The sequence below is a fragment of the Salminus brasiliensis genome, chromosome 9, assembly GCF_030463535.1.
Source record: "Salminus brasiliensis chromosome 9, fSalBra1.hap2, whole genome shotgun sequence".
Taxonomy (NCBI): Eukaryota; Metazoa; Chordata; class Actinopteri; order Characiformes; family Bryconidae; genus Salminus; species Salminus brasiliensis.
Genome location: NC_132886.1, coordinates 40,018,200 through 40,039,570, shown reverse-complemented (window position 1 = coordinate 40,039,570; position 21,371 = coordinate 40,018,200). Strand labels below are relative to the sequence as shown.

The window sequence follows — 21,371 nt, the reverse complement described above, 5'->3', positions numbered from 1 at the left end:
GATGACCACATGATAGATGTGTCTGGTTCTCACCTGGGACTTCTCCACTGAGGCAGTGTGCTTGTCGCACATGGGGCTGATCTCCATCCCACGTTCCCTTTCCCGGTCGCCCTGGTGGAAGAACTCATCCATGATGCGATCTGTCCACTGCCGGTACAGATCTAAGGGCTTGGTGGGGTTGCTAAGGTCAGCACAGTGGACCATGTTGCGCAGAACCTGTGGACATCACAAGGTGAGGGCATATTGGTAAGTGAACTCTAAGTGAAGGGTTGTTGAGGGCTTCAGTTGGTTGTTCAAGGAGGTCACAGAAGCAAAGACTGACCTGTATCCTGTCTGTGTAGTTGTCCAGCAACAACACCCCGGAACTGGTCACTTTCTTGGTCTCAACCATGGTCTTGAGATCTGCCAGCAGGCTCATGTGCTTGGACATGTCTGTCGCTAGCACCTAACAAGGAAGGTAGTGGAACTTTAGCTTCTAAGAACTCAGGAAACCAAATAACCAAGTCACCGAACAGAGAGGTTGGGGTCTCACCATGTCGATGACCATGCTCCTGAGGGTCCGTCGCTGCTTCTTGGAAAGGTTCTGAAAGATGTCGCAGTTCTCCCCTTGCAAAAGCTTGAAGCCTACAGCCAGATGGTGGTTTTCAAGAACGGATTCATCGTTGTACATCAGGGCCAGTTCGGAGTCTGCAAACAGAGACGGGGCAGATACGTTAATGCAGAGCTCTCAGTGGACACGGACACACAGGAGACAGAAGGACATCTCTTCGAGAGATCCCCATCTGGTTCTGGTTCCTTAAAGTGCATGTGAAAGGAGGGGTGGAAGGGCCAAGAGCACTCACTGGTATTAATTAGGAACTGGTTGGAGACCCCTGGGTGGTCCACGTCGTGGATAGCTGCCGCAAAGATGGCTGCCAGGATCTCTAGGTCTGTGAAGACCGCCTGTGGATTTGAAGAGAGGGGAGAAATGGGAGTGTGAGAACTGGTGAATTTTACTCAAAGTGACAAATCCCCAAAAGCTAAGCGCTAAGCAGATGATTCAAACCAGCTTTAGCCTTTGACGTTTTTATTTCCCGCTGAGTGAAAACATGGACAGTGAGAAAGAGCGCCAGGCGAACCATGGTGCATTGTTTGGGGATTAGGGGAGTTATGCTGTCAGTTTACAAACTATTAGATTATGCCCTGCAGGTATGGAAGATTGAAATGCCAGGCTTTTCCAGATCTAAACAAATGAGCTAAAAATAGAAATTCTGGCCTTTCAAGCACTCAATGCACTTCAGGGCTAAAACAGAAAGAGGCAACAGGCACTGCCAGACTTGCATGGTGACTTACGTCCAGAGCAGGGGTGGACAGCAGGCTGTGTGTGGACTGTGCAACATCAGCAGCATGCAGGCTGTTGTGATAGGCCACATCTGAGTGATAGTGATCCTCAAGGGTCATCATGTATGTCACGAAGGTGTCCATCGGGATCCTGAACGTCTTCATCAAGTCCCTTTCCTGCAGATAAGACATTCAGGTCAGCAGCGTGTCAAACGCCACGTCTCTCCACTTGACGACTCGACTTCTTCGAACTTCTTTAAAAAAGTGACCTAAAAAATCCTAAGCACTGACCTGGAAGATGGCATACATGACGCAGGTAAGCGGACGCTGATGAGAATGGTCTGCGATCCTGAAGATGTTCAAACCCCACTTGTTAATGTCCTCCAAGTCCTGGAGAGCAGAAGACAGAGAGACAAGCCTCATTAGGAAGCTCAAGGCCGACTCCTCCAAGCCACAGATACGAGCAAAACACAGCATCGTTTCACACGATTCTCAGACGCCCACCTTTGCAAGCAGGTCCTCCAGGTCCGTCTTGACGCCGAACCGGGCCACGCTGCAGCTGCTGGAGATGCCGGGGCCATGCGTGACCTTCCGTACCCCGCTGATCTGAGTCATGAGCTGCTGCTGCTGCTGCTGCCCTGGCTGCCTCCTCTTCCTTTCTCGAGACTTCGGAGTAGGCGACGGGATCTCCAGCTCATTGTGTTTGTCTGCATGGTGAGGAGAGGGGGAGGTTTCAGTCAATCGCTTATGCTAATGTCCTGAAGCCATCCTTCACATACTCAACCCGCAACTGATACCGTGACCTTTAAAGCCTTTGTGTCAGTTCATGTGGTTGATGGAATGGAATGGCTCGAAAAACATCTCTTCACCGAAATAGCATTAAGGACTGAGTCACATGCCATAAAGCAGGTAAACAACAGGGTTACAAGTAAAGCGGCGAAGCGCATCTCTCAGAAAAAAAAGTCACTGACGACGCAGTTCAGGAAAAAGAACCCGCACTGCTCTGTTCACAAAACAAACGGCGGCCAGCAGAGCCAAAGCAGAACGCAGAAGCGCACCTAATGAATTGTTTAGAGGGAATTCGGGGAACTGCTTCACGGACGTCACTCAAATGCAGGCCTACAGGTGGACTGCGTATGCATGCCGCTCGCCATTGGCTCTGTTTGTGTGTTTTGCCACCACATGGTCGTCTCTGATTACCTATCATATTTCTTCTGCAGCGATGCGCGTAAATCCTCCTTGAGTCTTTCCCCGTAATCTTGATATTGCGCAATTCCCACAACCTGGCATAGATTCTAGCGAAGCTCCTCCCTCCCTTCTTTGGTTCTCTCTCTCTCTCTCTCTGTCTTTTTCCCAGAAAACCGAGGGACATTTTTTTTTCCATCTGCTTGCAGGTTCAGTCCGTTAGCCCCTCAGTGACTCAAGCAGTAGGCCACAGGGCTTTGAACTTAAAGGTGAGGGGAGTACGGTGACCCCTCTGCATCGTCAAACATGTACGACACTGTCCCCCACTCCTTTACCTTCTTTCTCTCTCGTCTGCCCACCCCCTTCTTCTTCTTCTTCTTCTTCTTCTTCTTCTTCTCCTCGTCCTGCTCTCCCCTCTGTCCCACGCTTGTGCACTCACTCACTCACTCTTGCTCGCTCACTCTCACTCGCTCACTCTGCAGGCTGCAGACCAGATCAGACTGGTTTGAAAACAGCGGTGCAGGCAAACCACGAGGCACGAGGCATGCATCCTACTGTACCCCTCCTTTCTCCTCTGCCTTGCTCTCTCACAGCAGGGTCACTTCTTCGGCCTCTCGACTTGACTGGCCTCTGTCCATTACTCTTGCCCACCGTCGCACAATTCATACCACCTTCCCTTACGGACGCAGCGCAGATGCATCACAAGCAAGTAACGACCATGTGAGAGTGGGGGGGCCCTCAGCTTCTTCGTCGGCCACCAGTGCTCGGCTAAACCCGCGTTACGAAGTACCCGCAAAGTGGGCTAGGAAAGATCCGACTCACCTAAGAACGTGTTGGAGATGAACTCGGACACCTGGTTGCCAGAGCGGCTCATTTCCGACAGGTGGGTCAGCTCACGGTTCAACATCCTCTTGAACTGAAACACACAAAAGAAAAAGAAACAGTCGAGTTAAACGCCCGCCATTACTCTCCTGCCAGTCGTTGCACAGGCCTGTACCAAGTGTCCCAGTTGTGCACTGGTTCCAGTCCATGATGATTCAATCAACTGCAAAAGCACCACCAAACCACAAACCTTCACGTAACCCCAGGACACTGAGAGAAGGTAGTTCTCAGCCTCAGGCATACTGGACACCCCGACAGCAGCGGGCACCAAATACCCGGTCAGCTCTGCGCTTCTCTCCTGCGGCTACCGGGCCACGCCGCTGGCCGCAGACTAAGCGCTCCAGACGTGCCGAGAACAACACCCAGCATGCTCGCCGTATCCCCTCTGCATCCCGTCACAAATCCCAACCCAGCGTGAAGCGATGAGGCCAGCGTATCCAGGCAGAATTCCAAGCCTCGGAGGCTAACGGGTCTTTTCTCCACATCCCTTTTTCAGCGAACTGGAAAAAGGTTCTGCCTCAGACTGCTTCCTTCGATCCCTCTCTTCTGCTCCTGCAGTCGCTCTCTCTCTCTCTCTCTCTTTGTGTCTCTCTGTGTCTCTCTCTCCCGGCTCTGTGCCCTACATCCATCTGCTGCAATTCGCATGACAGGGGGAAAACCCTGCCGTCCACTGCACGTGCATACGGACCCTCACGTCTTTCCCACGTTTCACTTCAGGGCAGGCATGCACTCGTTCCTCCACACGTCAGTAAGCCTTACTCACACCAAACCATCCCTTCTTTGTCTGACACCGAAGGAAGGAGATAAGTGATTCATGGGTCCAGCTCAGACAGTGCGTCTGTCGCTCGCTCTCTTACTGAAAGCTTGCAGAACTCCACCTTTCCTCTCCCTATCGGTCTCCTTTTCCAGGAAAACTGAGGGACAGTCCAAACAACCTGGGTTTCTGATAAAGTACCACGCAGAAGATCGGAAGATCTTTGGGATCTGTGCAAGTTCTGCACTCCTACTACACACTAGTTGGACATCACTTCAGAAATCTGCCCCTTCCAGACACCGTTCATCCCTCGAAAAGAAGAACACCAGCCTTTCTCACCAAGAAACACAATGCAATGCTCGTTTCCAGCCCCAGGTCCAGAAGAAGGTCCAGAAGCTGACCAGCCACTCAAAGCCCAATCAATCTCTAACGCCATGCCGCCAGACCAACCGGTCAACGGCCCCAAGAAAGCCCCCAATTCACCCTCCGACAAAGACCTGCAACCCTGACCAACAGGTACCTCGACCTCGGCCGTAACTCACCTCTGCCCAGCCTTTCAGGACTCCCGACTTTCTCCTTTTCTCAGAGCAGCATAGTCCCATGGTTGCAGGCGCGATGCGAGCTGAGTGTGTGTTGGCCCCTCGCCGCTTGCCTTCGCTTTGACGGGTGCCAGGAAGTGCTTTAGACAAAGACCTGGCTGATTCACCTCTCCCTCTCTCTCTCTCTTGCTCGCCTCCCTGCTCCGCCTCCCTGCTCCAGCTCCTCCCTCCCTCGCTCCACGGCCCCAGGTACATACACACACTCATTTCAGCCCCAGCCGCACACTCATTTCCTGATTACAAATGAGCGCGCCCCTCCGCCCCCTTAACTAGGCCGGCGTCATTTCAGGTTTTCACTATTAAACCGCTGTTGTTTGCAGCAGTTGCTGTTCTGAATGACTTTGTCCTGTTCGGGCTTGACTGACATCACCACCCGCATGGTCTGCGCTCACATTATGAGTAGTTTAAGTGAGGAAACAAATAAAGAAGAAAAACAACAACAAAAAAAAGCTCATTTAAAGGCTGTTTGCACCCAATCTCTTAGCCCTGGTAGTGGGGTAATGTGTGTCCAGTATTGCCCAATGCCAGCCTCTGATTTCTTATCAGTATCTGTAAACAGAGGAACGAGGTCAGGAGCAGAAAGCCAGTCATTCTGGGCCTTGCTGTGGGTCTGCAAATCAATGTGAATGAAATGAGAGAAGAAACGTCCCCATTTTGTAATTCAGCAAGTTGCAGAATTCGAGATGATGGATTTGAAAGTTTATTATTCAGATATCATTTAGGAACTTAGGGGCATTTTCACACTCGCCCATACCCACGACCCATTTGAGGAAGGGGCTCATTAGCACTGGTTCGCTTTCACACAGGAAAATTCCATATCAACTGTGGATCCAATCGTAATTTTCAACCTCACTTTTTGTGCATGAATTTTTGATAAATGTCAGGACCCAGGATTATCCGTTTATTATTATTATTATTATTGAAGTTTTTAAATCTAGAAATCGGTCTGGGTGTTTGTTAAGTACGGTCTTTACTACCTAACTGTTACATTGCTGTACATGAAAAGGTCCTATGCCTCCTTTCTGTTTCATTTGCAGTTTTTAAATTTGTTTTTTTTGTTTATGTTTTTAATCTGTTTGATGGATGTTTTTAATTTTTTATTATTATTATTATTATTAACTCTCCCCCATCTTATCCTTCTATCCTTATATTGTACTCGTCCTTATTGTATTAATTTCTTTTCAGACAATTATTATTATTATTATTATTATTATTTTACACCCCCCTCTTATCCTTATTGTAATCTTTATTATTGTAATAATTTATTTTATAATTATTATTATTATGATTATGATGATGATTATTATTATTATTTTACCTTCTCCATCTTATTCTTATTATTTTACCACCACATCTTATCCTTCTATTGAAATTGTCCTTATTGTAGTCATTTACTTTCAGACAATTATTATTAGTATTATTACACTTATTATTACACTTATTTATTTATATATTTTTATTTTTATCTTATTTATTTATTTATTATTATTACCCCCCCCCCCCCCCACACACACACACACACACACACACACACACACACTGAAATCGTCCTTATTGTATGAATGTACTTTTGGGGCGATTATTATTATTATTACTCCCCCTCCCCATCTTATCCTTACTGTAATAGTTTATTTTCGGCCTTTTATTATGATTATTATTTTATGGACGTTTTTTTCTTCTAATTTCCGGAAATAAACCCCCGAGTTTTGCGCAGTACTGAACAATTCCATATTGATGTTGATTCCACTAAATCCAGTTCAGTCCAGAGTCAGCCTTTCAAAAGCTTTCCTCTACCTGCCTGACAGCAAGTAAAACACGTTCGTCCGGGGTATTTCAGACAGCAGGATACACGTTTCTACAAATCCTCGTCTTCCCTGCCTGCCAGCATTACAGCTGGGAAACTCCACCAACACCCCCTCCCGGTCCACAGTCAGCGCCCTGCTGTAACTCTGGTTGCAGTGGAACGTGCACTGAGCAGCATGAACCTGCAGATACTGACGAGAGCTGAGCGCCAGTGCTGCTCTCTCTCCTACCATAACCCCGTCTTTCAGTGTGAGCAAACATAACCCTGAAATCAGTCAGTCAGATAACATCCTGCGGAACTCAGGAACTGCGACCACACACACACACACACACACACACACAGACGACACAGCCCATCTGTGAATCACACACACTGCCGCGGCTTACGGTTAGGCTTTTAAGGAAAGAATACAGTGATTATTGCAGCAGGAATTCAGGCCATGTGGTGTGAGCAACACTAACGCACAGGTGATGTCACCTGTTGCTACCATTACTACCACAGAGCGCCACAAGAGGGTATCACAATAGCCCAACTGAATGATGGGAAACAAAGCCCTGCAGAGAACATACCATTATTAAAATCCAGAGTACGAAATAAAGCCTTTGCCAGCCTTCTACAAGTGTCCAAATGTTTGTGGACACCCCTTGCATAGGACTGGCTCAGTCCCCACACACTCAGGACTGGTATCTGTGGTTGTTGGTCTACTGGTTTGCAATAGCTGGTTTATAGTGGGTGAATGTGATGCTGTGATTGGGGTTTCTGTAGCATTTGTGTGTGTGTATTAGCATTAGCGTTAGCCTCCACTCGGTTCTGATTGTGCTGGTTTTAAAAACAGGTGAGCGGTTCTGCGGTTCTCCCGCTGGTAAAACAGAGCATTTCAGTGATGGTTTTATAAAGGGTCAGATATTATGGTCTGTGTTCAGGTTCCACTGTAAAATAGATCCACACCGCAGAACCTCAACTCCTTTGTTTACCTTCTGAGAACGTCCGCACGTCCGTTAATGGCACCTGAGGACGCCAGATGGCGCTCTGAACACCGCGGTTAAAGCAAAGACTCGGAACTGGATCATCATACTGTAGCCAATATAATGAAGAGTTCTAGCTATATGAGTTCTAGCATGTCATTCTATATGTCAGGTGCTAGACAGCACCCATAACACGCTCCCAGGCGTCGTTAATCGTGGTCATGTCGCCTGGCCCTGTGTTCAGGTTGTGCGCTCACCTTGTTTGAGGCCATGTCGCTGACTGAGCGGTACGTCTGGATGGTTTCCAGCTGATCCAGGCACCAGTCCAGTTCCTCCATGGTCTCCACAGCCAGCTTCTGGTAGGACTCGTCTGTATATAAACACACGGACATGCAGTCACGGGCCAGATGAAGTGGTCTGGCACAATTTGGGGCACGAGTGATCTTTCATGTTGGTGCAGTTGTGGCTCCAGTTCAGGCTGGAGGCGAGTCGGGGTTCTGCTGGACCACTGGTCCATTGATCTGTAACCCAGACCACTCTTTCATTAGGTCTGTCAATCTCCTTTGTTTATCCTGTTCCTCTGCCTAGTCTCTGTCTCCTGACCCTCAGTGTCTAATATCCGTTTATCCTTCGCCCATCTCTCCCCCTCTCTTTCCCTGACTTGCTTTGACGCTAATGTGTGAATGATCCTCAAGCCCAGGGGAGCTTCTGGAGGGAGGTCCTCCTCTAAAACTCCTTCATTTTCTTTCTTTCCTCCCTTCCTCCCTCCCTCCCTCACTCACAGCGACTGTGAATATGAACAATGTTACACTCAGGGGATGTGAATGTGAAGGTCCTGTGGGGTTTCTCGCCAAAATGAGAAAGGGCGTGAGAGCGAGGTCAAGTGAAACTGAACTGAGAAGACCTGATAACATCTAGATATGTGATCGGTTACCTTGTTGATCTCTCAACCTGCTAACTGATAGGGTCTCAGGGCAACTCAGTGCAACTCAGGGCACCTCAGGGCACCTCTGGAGAACGTCCCAATAACTCCTAGTTGAGCAGACACTTATGAAATGAGGCCGAAAAACAGACGAAAGTAGGAGAGGAAGATCTGGAGGCCTCCAGATCTCATTGGAGAGGTTCTACCACCCCTACGCCAGACTTCTGCCGTTACTTTCGGTTGACACCACAGCTCGTGAGCCCCCCGCTGCTCCCTTTGATCCGCCCCGAGAGAAATAACGAGGTGGGGGGATGAAATCAAAGCCTGCGCTGTGTTTGCAAGAGCAACACGAGAAGAAAACTTTACTCCCTCCTCTGGCTGGCGTCCAGACACAGCAGATCTGGAGCCAAGCAAATCAAACCACTTCCCCCCTGTAGGCCAGACGCCGCTAAACTACGGAGCAGATTTCGTCGTGATACTTTGACTGACCGAGAGCGGCTAGGGGGGTGCTTCTACGCTCAGGAAAGGCAACGATATTACGAAATGAAGCCAACGTTGATGTGCCCTGCTGAACCTCTGAAACCCGTACTGAGTCGCCACTCGTGAGATGTGCCAACACTATGCTCGATGTCAAAAGGCGTGAGATAATTTGCTCCCCCGGGGGCATGCTGCTCCTCAGCGACCTTGGCGTAATGTTGCACTGCCAGGTTGCCTCGGTCCAAACACACCGTCTGCCTTTCATTCCCTCTCCTAAACCTCAAATTAACCCAAAGCCAGCCAGAAGGGAAGGTAAGCTGCACTCCAGCATGTCCTACAACAGAACAGAATGAGGCAAAGCAACATGGAAGGAGCATCTACCATGGAAGCCGTTGACATATGGCCTAATTAATGACTTTAATCAACCTAATCACAGTCGACGCACAGGACCGGGACCACTACATCTGTCTCCCGGCAGCACATGCAGAAGAGCCATAAAATTGAGGGGAAGGTTCAGATTAAACACACTGGCGTCCGTGAGGGATATACGGAGCATTATGGTTGATGAATAAGGCCGCTCTGGAGCCTCCTGCGCTCAATATGGTCCACATATGGGGCCCATTTAAGCCATGTGTGTCGATCTGAGGCCTGGCATGGATACACACGAATACTGCTGTCAATATGTCACCACCACGGGAGTTTGAGAGGGGGCTAAGTGCGGCCACTTCTGCCAGGGGCGTCACGCAACTCGCGAGCGTGCCGCCGAACTGCCGACACCCAAAATTAGGGTTTTGGGTTTGGAGGAATTGTTCGGAATTAGAGGGGGAGCAGAATTAGAATTACCAGGCTAGGAAATTCTAACAATTTGAGGGCTCATGAAGATTGGGCTACGATGGAAAGCTGGAGAACAGAAGAACTGGAAGCTGAACCTAGCTAAATCGAAATGAAGGCCAGGCAGGAGAATCGCAAGTCATCGCTAAGACCGGAAAGTGCTCTGCTTCTCTACAAACGCAAGCCTCAGAACGTCTGAGATGCAAAGTTGTCTCCCCAGTGACTCCTGTGACGCACATCAGTAGTAAACAAACTTTCAGATTCCTCACCATGTACCAGTTCCTACGCTAAATGCTTTCTCTTCCAGGGCCAAAGTACATCCAGGTCTGGTGCTCTGTCTGATGGGTCCACCGTATGGGCTCACTCCACAAAAGCCCATAGTGTGGATTTACCCAGAATCCTCTTTGGGCCCACAAAACCGGCTCTGTCCGGGTGGCTGGCTGGCTGGCTGGCTGGCTAGCTGTTCCAGCAGCCCCCCCATCCTCCTCCTCCTCCACGGACAAACTCACACTGCTCCTCTCTGTCTGCTCGTGTCCCCCAGCCTCGCTGGTGATATATGGGCCAGGCTTTTCCCAGACCTGCTCATAAAGGACTAAAGAGGTGCTACAGCTTCTGCCGAAAGTGACTCACAAAGCTGAAGACACACTACAGCTGCGTGCCTCGCATCTGGTTGACGGCTAGTGCCAATAGCGTGTCATGTTAGATTGGACTGACTTCGTCGGCTCATGCCTCTGAAACGTCCCGTCAGAAGCATGACTCTCGGACTGGGGCGATAGGGCCAAGAAGCTGAAGCGACCGGAGGGGAGAACAGGGTGATTTTAACGGCCCGTTCGTTCTGCTGGAAATAACACTTTGAGCTCTTTGCTCAAGTTACCGCCACCCACCCCCCCTCCCCACACACAAACACCCATTTGGGAAGTAAAGCTTTTTAATGACCGCTCGTTGACCGCTTGATGCGATTACTGTAACTTTGCCCCACATTTCTCGAACCTCTGATTAAAATTTAACAAATCCGGACTCAAGCGAAGCCACAATCTCACTGGAGGGAGAGGGAACTGGTTCTGTTCGTAGGGCTTCGGTCACATCACAACCTCCTGGATTCGTCCTTCAGGGCCTGGTTGCCCCCTTCTGAGGACACGGATCTGGCAGAGGCGTTTGAACCTATCCCAAATTCCCCATCCCCAAAAACATAAAAGATCTCTTCAGCTGGCGGAACAGCTGGATTCCAGCCTGGCTTGGGTACATGTGCGGACAGTGTGGCATGCCGTGCGTCTCTCTGTCCTGCACTGCACTGAGAGCTCATGGACGCAAGTTAATAATTGCAAGAGCGTCGAAGCTGAGAAACGAACGTAGTAGAACTAGCCCCAATCAAGCAGAACCCCTGTTTGATCCCACTGGACTCTCAGAGGAGGTCACACTATTCGTCTCGCTCCAACAACGGGAGGTGGTGAACCTCTGATGAACCTCGGATGCGTGCGGAAAAAGGCCCAGGGCACACGCTTTGACCCCAGCATGGCTCGCTGCCTCCCGCCCTCCCTCTCCTGTTATTGTTCGTGGGCTAAACCTGCCACGGAAACGGAGCGCCGTGCTCTGACATTGTGGCATGAAAGTCACCTGCCTTCAACGACTGCTACGAACAGCGGCGGTTACAGGACGACTGCAAACACCAGAAAGTGCAAGGGGATAAGTGTTGCCATGGCGATAGTGTTCCTGTGGAACCACGGTGTTAACTGTCTATCCTGTATGTCCGAACACACCTGGTTGAAGGCTTAAAAACATCTGATCTGATTGCTGGGGCGACACTCGGGGACACAGTTGTGGCTGTACCTTGCAGCTACAGTATGTTAATGTACAGTAGCCATAAACACTCCAAGGCCTGTTACACACTAAGGTGGATTACTCTGTAGCAAGAGCAGTAAATAGCCTCAATAGCCTTTATGACCAAGTCGTCTCTTTCCGAGCTGGGGATCCGGCATTTCCTCCGAGAGCGCGGTGGCCTAGTGATGCTGCATCGGCGGCAGGTTGATGACCTGGAGGTGCAGGCTGACTTTACATGTATAGGAGGAGGCATGTGCTTGTCCTTACCTTCCCAGTGTCTGGAGCATGGCAAGTGATGGGGGGGGGGGGGGGTTGTGTCCTAGTGAGTGGGTGGGTTAATTGGCTTTAAATAAAAAAAAAAAATAAAAATAAAAAAAAACAATGACCACTGTGTCATCGCAAACGGTCTGAATACTCATGTCCATGCCAAATTTTAGCTTTTACTTTTTAATAACTTTGCAGACTTTTCTCATATGGGGTGTAGATTGGGGGGGGGGGGGGGGGGGGTCTGAAGACTCTCCAGATGCATTGAATATGTTTATATATATATATATATATATATATATTTATGTGGTTGGTGTGGTGCAACACATGACACCACTACCTGTTAGTAAGTCCTTGGGCAAGACTCCCAACACTACACTGGCCCGCTTCTGTAATACCAGAACCCTTGTAAGTTGCTCTGGATAAGAACGCCAGCTAAATACCTTAAATGTAATTATATCATTATTTTAGTTCATAATATTCGATCATAATTAATAATTAATAATTAGATATCAACGTTAACACTTTAACGCACACGATTCATCTGCAAACTTCAACGCTGTAATCTTTGATTAATTAATCAAATGAACCATCTTACCAAGTTTGGCCCTAACTTCCTCCCGTACGTCTCTCTCTACAGAGCTTAGTGACGCATTAGTGGTTTTACTTAGTGAAGTAAACACAGTGTCACTACTGTTGAGCTCAGGGAGTGGATTACACTTTATTTCTGCTGGAATATGGATGAAATCTCATGACTAACTCTCATTCTCTTACACACACACACACACACTCTCTCTTAAAAACTGCACTGAGAGATTATAAAAGAGAGAGACGGGTTCCTCTAGACAGTTTATTAGGCACAGTATATTATATATTTGCTCTCCTGCTCAAAACTTCAAGGATCATTTGAACTAAATTACAGAATATTGTTGTGATTAACATCCAGACTCAACCTGTTTATATACTTTATAAAACAGATTATGAGGACTAATTATTTTGATATTGAGAGGTGAAATGAGGCAACCTTTGTTGTGGTGTGTCTTTTTTTGTGGTTTGAGGATGTGCGGCCTTTACTTTCTTGTTCACACAGGATTGACTGACAGGTTTATCAGGGATAGATAGCAGACATCAAGACCAAAATCTAATGTACACTTCAAGTAGGACAAAGGTTTCAGCAGCTTTACTGTGATCTAATGAAGCAGAGCAGCCCGGAATTCTCCTGCATGCAAACCTGCTTCACCTCGACTTCGCCGAAGTGGCCTAAGGGGGGGGGCCTAAGGGTTCGTCCGCATGCATGAGTGTAAGTGAGGAACACATGCAGGAAGCGAGTGAGCTTCACGAAAGGTGAAAAAGTGCCACCCACGGCCGTCGCACGTAGGCCCAGGTAGCTCGCCGCACTTTCTTGGAAGGATGTCATGCAGCATTCCTTGCAGCGGCTCTGTGCAGACCTGAACCTCAACCACATCCTTTTTTTGCTGCGAGCGCCGAGCCGCTGATCGCTCACCTCTCTGACTGTTTTGTTGTTGTAACTCTTGACATTTCTACGGGGTTTTAGTCGTGGTGTTTGCGCTCGGCGTGTTTTTTTTCTTTTTTTAAATTATTTATCTCAACCCACATCAAATAAAGCGAGTCTGGCAAACCCGCGGCCTCCACACCCTCTCCTTTTCTTCCCTCCACTTCCTTTCTCTCGCTCGCTCCTGCCCCTCGTCTCGAGCCTGTCTGACAGCCTACACAATGCGCCATAGAGCGCTCTTGGCCAGGGATTACTTTAGGGAAGGGCCGCCGGTCAGCTTTACAGCTTTGCTGACGTCAATGGCATAATTCAAATACTAACCAGCCTGCACGCTTTGAGACTCGCACTACCGCTTTACAGCCCGGCGGCCCGGAAAACCCGGCCTGGAGGCTGGAGCTGGGAGGAGGGAAGGGGAGCGGAGCCGAAATGAAGGAAAACCAAGCCGAAACTTTGCAGGATCCAGACCGAGCGGCCTGCATCTGTGTTTGTCAATAACAGGTAAAGGGTTAAGGGGTAAACTCATGTGGAGGCCATACGTACAACTCTAAGGCCAACATTTAGGCTGTTTTCCAGTGTGCCGCTGGACTGTGGGACAAACAAGAGCACGTGCTGTCGTCCACTGAGCCTTTAAAGCCCTGTTTATTTAAGCAGTAACACAATGCAAAAGTCATATTAGCTGTTTAACTTGGCCGAACACCGAGCGGTTGTGGACAGAGTCGGATCAGGCCGACGTTATCCCACAGTGATTTATGGAGGAGTGTCCTTGCGAAGGCTGTTTTTGCAATTCGACCCCTCGCTCTAGTAGATTTGGGGTTACGTCCGGTTCTCTTGGTCCAGACCCGAGCAGAAACCGGTTCTGGTTCGTTTAGCATTCACAACAAGCATATACTAATCCAATCATTATCTGATTTCTGCAGCTATCTGATTATGCAAGTGGCCGTGTTAAACAGCATACTCTGATTTCTCAGATCTAGAAATCCGGAAATGGGGGGAAGTGGTGTCTCAGGGATTAGAACACCGGGTTATTGATGACAGGGTTGTGGGTTCATCGCTAGGCAACCAACGCACTCGAAGGAAAGATCCGGGTTTCCGCCTCTGACCAGTGATGTGGAGAGAGAGAGCAAGCCAGCCAATTGTGCTCTCCCAGGCTCAGGCTGCTGATGGCAAGCAGAATGACCCGGGATTCAAACCAGCAACCCACGGGTCATAGTGGAGGAAAGTCTACATGACATGATTATCGTATCCCAATGTTCTCCCTAACTCTACAGCCATTTCCAAACCCCGCACACTAGCTAGGACTAGGGCTAGGGCCCGTCACACAATGCCACCAGCGCTGGGAGTGTGAAGGCTAGCATGTCATTCCTCTGAAGCACATAAAGCTCCACCACATCTTCTCAAACTGCCGCTAAAACACAGCCCCACTACAGCTCAACACGCTTGGAGGAAAACTAACGCTAACTGCTAACTCTGTTACGTCTGCAGAGGGAAGAGGAAGGGTAATCCTACCCACCCAGAAACAGAGAGAGGCTAGTTATGCGCTCTGGGACTCCTGGCCATGCATGAGTGTGGCATCACCAAAGATGACCCTCTCCATGACCTCCTGATGATTGATCCCGATGATTCCGGCGCTTAGACGTCTGCGCCACTCAGGATCCCAACTTAGCAACTTCCCACAGTTGGGATTCAAACCCTGGAACTTTGATTCACGACAGATTTCGCCGTCAGTTCAGTCGTTTGATTGACTTCGTACCTCCAGCAAAGCGTTTGATACAGGAACTGATGGCATTCTTCAAGGCTGCCGTTTAGGGTCAGGCATGCGAAACCAGTGCTCATTTCTCAGATGGCACCGAGGTACTTTCCCATCGCTGGAAACAGGATCTGCAGACAGCAGGCTTGTAGCTTTGAGTGCCCGTACGAGTCATTACGAGCAAAGCAGGCTAGTTCATGTTTTGCTACGACTGAATGGCCTACAGTCATGGCGTAAGAGCGAAACATCATGACTAATTTATTTTAACTCGAAAAAGCTGATTGTGCTTCACATCAGAGCCACGCAGCAGTGATTCAAAGCTGTTTCCATGTTGATACAGCTGCAACCATATGCGCTACCTGTCCAAATGTTTGTGGACACCCTGTCTTCCGTCTGCATTCAGCTACTTTAGGTTGCACCTGTCGCTAAGACAGATATGCAAATGCACACACACAGCTTGTCTAGTCCCTGTAGTATTGGAAAGTACTCTCATTAGAATAGGACTCACCAGAGCAGATAAACTAGATGAACCTATTGGCACCATGCTGCCTAATGCCCGGAGTGGGCTATAGAGAGGTATAAAGCCCCCCAGCATTGAGAAGCCGTGGAGCAGTGGAAGAACTGTGTTCTCTGGAATGATGGATGGTGGAGCTATATCTAATAATTTTGGGATGAGTTAGGGAGTTGGGGATGGATGAGGTGGGGTGGTGCTCATTATCCAACACCCTGACCTCACTAACGCTCTTGTATCTGAATGCAATCAAACCCTCACAGCAATGTTCCTCCAAAATCTAGTGGAAAGGCCTTCCCTGTTCTTCCCTGGACTGTAGAGACTGTTACTCCAACAAAAGCAGGACAGGCTATTTTTAATACCCTTGATTTCAGAAGAAACTGTAAATGAGCAGGTGTCCCAATACTTTTGTCCAAATTGTATAGCTAGCGGTTATTCTACAGGGCTTCCAGACTTAATGATTGATCCTTCACTGTGCAGCAAGATGTTAACTCTAAATGATGTTAACTTCATTCATGCTTATCAGCTAATCATCAGTGCAGATCGCGAAACGAGCATGCTCATTGGCTCACTGACACTGAGGTGCTGAAGTGTAGTACCAAACTACTTCAGGCAGTACCATAAAAGTTCTGAATTTGCATACATTGTATACCTGCTGCTCACGTTGGAGAACAGCAGTACGTGCATTTGTATGCAATGCAGTGACTTGAGTCAGGAAATATCAAGAAAGTCTGACTTTTTCAGGTTTAGGGTCGGAGTATCTCCTCGCACTGCGCTCTTGGCCGCATGGGGTCTCATTATAGAGAGAGCTGAGCTTGTTCTGAGCAGTTTGATATAAAACATGTGGGTACTTTCTTTAAAAGTGGATTTAAGAAGATCCACCTCAAGGGGGCGCTGTACGGCACTACATGGAACATGCTATAACTTGCACGACTGTCTGTTCAGACTAACTGAAAATAAACCTGGGCTGGTCTAATGTTTTTTTTTTGTTTGTTTGTTTTTTCCCCCCGTTGTCTCGTACTCGTACTGAACCGCGAGGTCCAAACCCCGGCGCGAACCGAACCGTGACTTATGTGTACTGTTCCGCAACCCAGGGGCTGACTGTGCGGTGTGTTATGTACATAAATGGTGCTGCCATAGACTTGCACCGTATCCTTTACCGAGGTGTGAAGAGGCACAGTCAGCATTACACACACTGTGTTTGTTCTTTGCTGGCTGGGTTTCCTTGAAGCATGAGGCCTGAGCGTCAGCACAGCCAGGATCATAATTTCAGCGCTATCGCACTAGACATGTTTGCGCAACACGATTAAGGACAACAGTCTGGTAAGAAGTGCCGGCCCTATTATTTTTAAGAGATTACGAGTTCGATCCCGTACTCGCTGGCCGGGAGTTGCAGGACTTGACCCGTGACTCAGTAATGCAGTGCTAGCAAATATGGACAAAAGTATTGGGACACCTGATTATTCATGGTTTCTTCTGACCTCAAGGGTATTGAAAAGAGCTTCTCCTCCCAGGGAAGACGGCTTTCTACTAGATTTTGGCGGTGCATTGTTGTGAGGTCACCTTAACGACCCCATCCCAGGAGTATTGGATGGAGCACCAACCATCATTGCAGAGAATACAGCTAAATACTGGGGAAGCTGTCATCGAGATATACAGCCGCATTGCCTTTTATGTCTGCATCCTGCAGCCCCGGCGACCAAACAGGAAGGCCCGGGTTCGTGGAGGCTGAGGCCACAGAAGCCGCTGCCTGGGCGAGTGTGCGTTTGCCGGTGGCTTTACTGAAAGCGTGTGGTGTGTTCAGAGGAAAAGGGTTGACTGTGACCTCCAGCGCGACCTTAATGACTCGCCAGACCCGCCAGTTACCGGAGCAGCCCTCCCCTGCTGCGAACGGCTAATGCTGACTGCTCATTCTCACCAGCGAGGTGCTACATTCCACAGCTAGCAAGCCAAGCATACACACCCAAACACATTCACAATATACACATGCATATGCAGGCGAGCTATTGACTAAAGTATTGGGACACCTGCCTATTGATTGGGATAACTAAAGATTGGACTGCATTCAGCGACAAGAGCCTTACTGAGGTCAGGATGTTGGATGATGATGATGATGATGATCACCACCATCATCATCTTCATCATCCCCAGCTCCTGTCATTCCAGAGAACCCAGTATTTCCACTGCTCCACAGCTCCTCAATGCCGGGGGGCTTTATACCCCTCTAGCCCACGCCTGGCATTAGGCAGCATGGTGCCTCATGCTGAGTCCTATTCTATTGGCAGTGCTTCTCTACAGGGACTGTAGATATGCTACCTCAGATGGAGAAGGCTGGCGTGGAGGCTCGTTTGCCACGTTTGCCTCCTTATCAGCCTTGTTGTCGAAACGAGATCAGTCAGTGTCAGTAAGTGACGAGCGGAGATTGTGATGACAAGCCTGAGGAATCTGATACGCCGAATGCCGAAGTGGTCAAACAGGCCGGAGCGTACGTCAGCCGCACAGATGACTGCATGCATGAATGTTGGTGTGGTTTCAGTTTGTTTTTGATATGTAAGCCATGGCGGAGCTCCGGGGAAGGGTGGTGGTGCTGCTGCATGTGTAAACAACATGTGTATGTAATGTCTGGGTCAACTACGCAGGCCCGGGACTCTACTACTTTTCTCTGCCCTTGTGTGTCCAGGTTTGTCGTTTTTGCCTGAGCGTGCTATTACGCATGCATGTTGGCTACACTGTATGTCCAAATGTTTGTGGACACCTTTTCTGAGGGATGCATTTAGCTACTTTAACGCCTTTGATCTTGTACGTCAGCCCACACTTCATCACTCTCTACATGACAGCCTTATTTACCATCAGTTTCATAGGCCCTAAAACAGAGCCCTGTGGGACTCCACGAGATTACTAAAGTTTCTGCTTTCTGAGACGCCTCACCCTGACTATGATTTGTCCTTGTTTGTTTGTTTTGAGACTCCTCCCCCAACTGTGATTGGTCCTAATCAAGATCTCTTTTGTCTTGAGACTCAGTGCTAATTGGTGGGGTATGACCTTACATCACATTAGCTACATTAGCCTCGTTCAGTCAGTCTGTGGTTTAGCTGCTGGTTGATTACCTCGCCTGTAGGCTGACCGCAGCAGTCTGACCTTTTTTTTGTTTTTGCGCCCAAGTCCTCCCGCATGGCTTTGTCCTCCTGATATGACAGACGTCTGGCTAACGCAGGAGAACAATATGTGTGTGTGTGTGTGTGTGTGTGTGCTCACACACAATGGCCAGAGGACAAAAGATGAGCGTTTTCTTCTCCCCAGGAGAGTCTGGCTTCACTTTAAATCTCTCTCGCGTTACTCTCGCGCTTTCCATCTCCCCGTTTCATCTTTCTCTGGAAGTGTTTTAGAGAAGTGAGGGTCAGGGTCAGGACGGCGGCTGCAGGCTGGATGACGCGAGCGCGGTAATAAAACGCGGCGAGTGTGAAACTAAATCTTGCTTTTCCTCCGCCGCTCGGCTTCTGTTGTTTTAAGGGCTCTAATTCAAACAACCTGCCCCGGGAGCCCAACCAAAGAGCAGCAACACACACACACACACACACACACATGCAGGTGTGAAAAGGCCCTGTAGGCCCGACCCGTGCAAATATTTAGACACATATTTACTCATATTAATGCGATTTCCGTAAACTGGCTGCGAGTCGCCAGGCCGTTATTGTCTTTTTCCTCTGCAATGGATTCAGACCTTCCACAGTTCAGCCGTCTGCGTCCTGTAGCTGAACCTCAGCTTCAAAACCCTGCCACTGGCCGACAGAGCCAAAAACGGACTGGCACTTCCATACCTAATGGCAACGGTCACCACACGACCCGTACCGAGAGCCCATCAATCTTCAAGTACGGCTCGGCTCGACCCACAGACGTCCCTCAAGACGTGTCTGTGCTGGAGCCGAGGTGGTGAAATGAACTTCCAATTAGCACAAAACAATTAGTAGTAATCACTGTGATGCTAGTTCTGAGACTCCGCCCCCTGACTAGGATTGGTTCGAGTTTCTGCGTTGTTGTTCCGAGACTCCTCCTCTGATTGTGATTACTCCTAATCCATACCTAATTTGTTCTGAGACTCCTCCCTCTGATTGTGATTGGTCCTAATATCCACCTCGTTTGTTCTGAGACTCCTCCCCCTGGTTGTGATTACTCCTAATTCGTACCTAATTTGTTCTGAAACTCCTCCCCCTGGTTGTGATTGGTCCTACTCACCTCTTTGTTTGTTTTAGACCTTCTGCCGATCGTGGTCGGTCCTAATTACTGTGATGTTTGTTCTGAGATTCCTCCTCTGCCTGTGATTGGTCCTAATCTCCACCTTGTTTGTTCTCAGACTCCTCCCCCTGATAGTGATTGGTTCTAATCCTCCGACTGCAATTACTCAGAGACTCCATCTGACTGATTGGTGCTTGGTCCTAATCTCCATCTTGTTTGTTCTGAGACTCCTCCCCCTGACTGTGATTGGTTCTAATCACTGTAATGTGTGTGTGTTCTGAGACTCCTCCTCCAACTGTGATTGGTCCTATCGCCACCTCATTTGTTCTGAGACTCCTCCTCTTGACACTGATTAATCCTAATCACTACCTTGATTGTTCTCAGACTCCTCCCCCTAATAGTAATTGGTTCTAATCCTCCAACTGCGATTACACGGAGACTCCGTCTGACTGTGATTGGTCCTAATCTCCAACTTGTTTGTTCTTAGACTCCTCCCCCTAAATGTGATTGCTCCTGCACATCGCTTAATTTGTTCTAGGCCTTCTGCTGACGGTGATGGTCCTAATTTCCAATTTTGTGACTGTGATTGGTTCTAATGACTGCAGTGTTTGTTCTGAGACCTCCCACTGACTATGATTGGTCAACAGATAGCATGGTAGCCTGTATCACTGCCTGTTCAGTTCAATGGCACGTAGTCCGTTTACCATTCGAAGAACACTTCCAGCTCTAGACTCATCATGATGCTAACTGGTGTACATAAGCTTCCATTAGTTGCTAGCTACGTTAGCCTCGTAGCTCCAGCATAAAACAACAGAAGTTTAGACACCGAACGAGTCGAGGCTGTTTGGCATAACAGCGGAGTCATCTCAGCGTGTGAGGGAGAGGACCACGCTGCTTTCCACTGAAAAACGTGAGCCGGGCTGACACACACCCAAACGCTTTTAATGTGAGAGTGTGTGTATGTGTGTGTGCACAGCAGTGAAGGTGTGTGTGTGTGTGAGTATGCGTGTGTGTTTTCCTTCCTGAGCTGTGAGTGGTGCCAGTTGATGCCGACAGGAAATGAGGGAGCTGGTGGGTGGGCGGCAGCTGACGTCAATGAGGCATCAGAGACCACGAAACAGGAACCAAAACAACCCACAATCCCCTGCCCTCCCCCTCTACTCCGCAATCCTGCCTCACTTACTCACTCACTCATACAACCATCACCTGGCTTGAACATCTACATCACACACACACCAGAATCGTACTTAGTGTTTATCTGCGTTACTGTAAAACTACAAAATTATCAGTCAGCTTGCGTGTTTAAGGTTGTAGTAGCTTTAGGCTCCTGCAGATGGCGCTATAAATACCTGCAGGGTATGACAGGGCTCAGACATTGAGAAGAGTACAGTACAGTGCAGTGAGGGTCTTGTTTGATGTGTGGAAAATGGATCACAAAGCAGATGTAGTTAATGATTGGCTAAAAGGAGTGACTGCACTGTGCGTGGCTAAAGACCATAGAGCGTATGGTCATACGGGTCTACCAGCAGTGGCAAAATCCCTACAG

The 21,371-nt window shown here is 48.7% G+C and overlaps 1 protein-coding gene across 4 annotated transcripts in view; it reads right to left on the bottom strand.

The window, feature by feature from the left end:
* The window catches only part of pde4bb (phosphodiesterase 4B, cAMP-specific b), a 47,743-nt gene that overhangs the window by 2,136 nt on the left and 24,236 nt on the right, over positions 1 to 21,371 (bottom strand). For 3 of the 4 annotated variants that reach the window (XM_072688413.1, XM_072688414.1, XM_072688415.1), the window contains 9 exons: positions 7,767 to 7,879; positions 3,328 to 3,421; positions 1,825 to 2,027; positions 1,612 to 1,710; positions 1,333 to 1,497; positions 843 to 942; positions 533 to 687; positions 323 to 445; positions 34 to 216 (listed from right to left, as the gene is read on the bottom strand). In XM_072688413.1, coding sequence (XP_072544514.1) covers positions 34 to 216; positions 323 to 445; positions 533 to 687; positions 843 to 942; positions 1,333 to 1,497; positions 1,612 to 1,710; positions 1,825 to 2,027; positions 3,328 to 3,421; positions 7,767 to 7,879 — 1,235 coding nt within the window. Of the gene's footprint in view, positions 1 to 33; positions 217 to 322; positions 446 to 532; positions 688 to 842; positions 943 to 1,332; positions 1,498 to 1,611; positions 1,711 to 1,824; positions 2,028 to 3,327; positions 3,422 to 4,683; positions 4,880 to 7,766; positions 7,880 to 21,371 lie in introns of those variants that run through there. The other variant, XM_072688416.1, reaches the window with a different exon arrangement.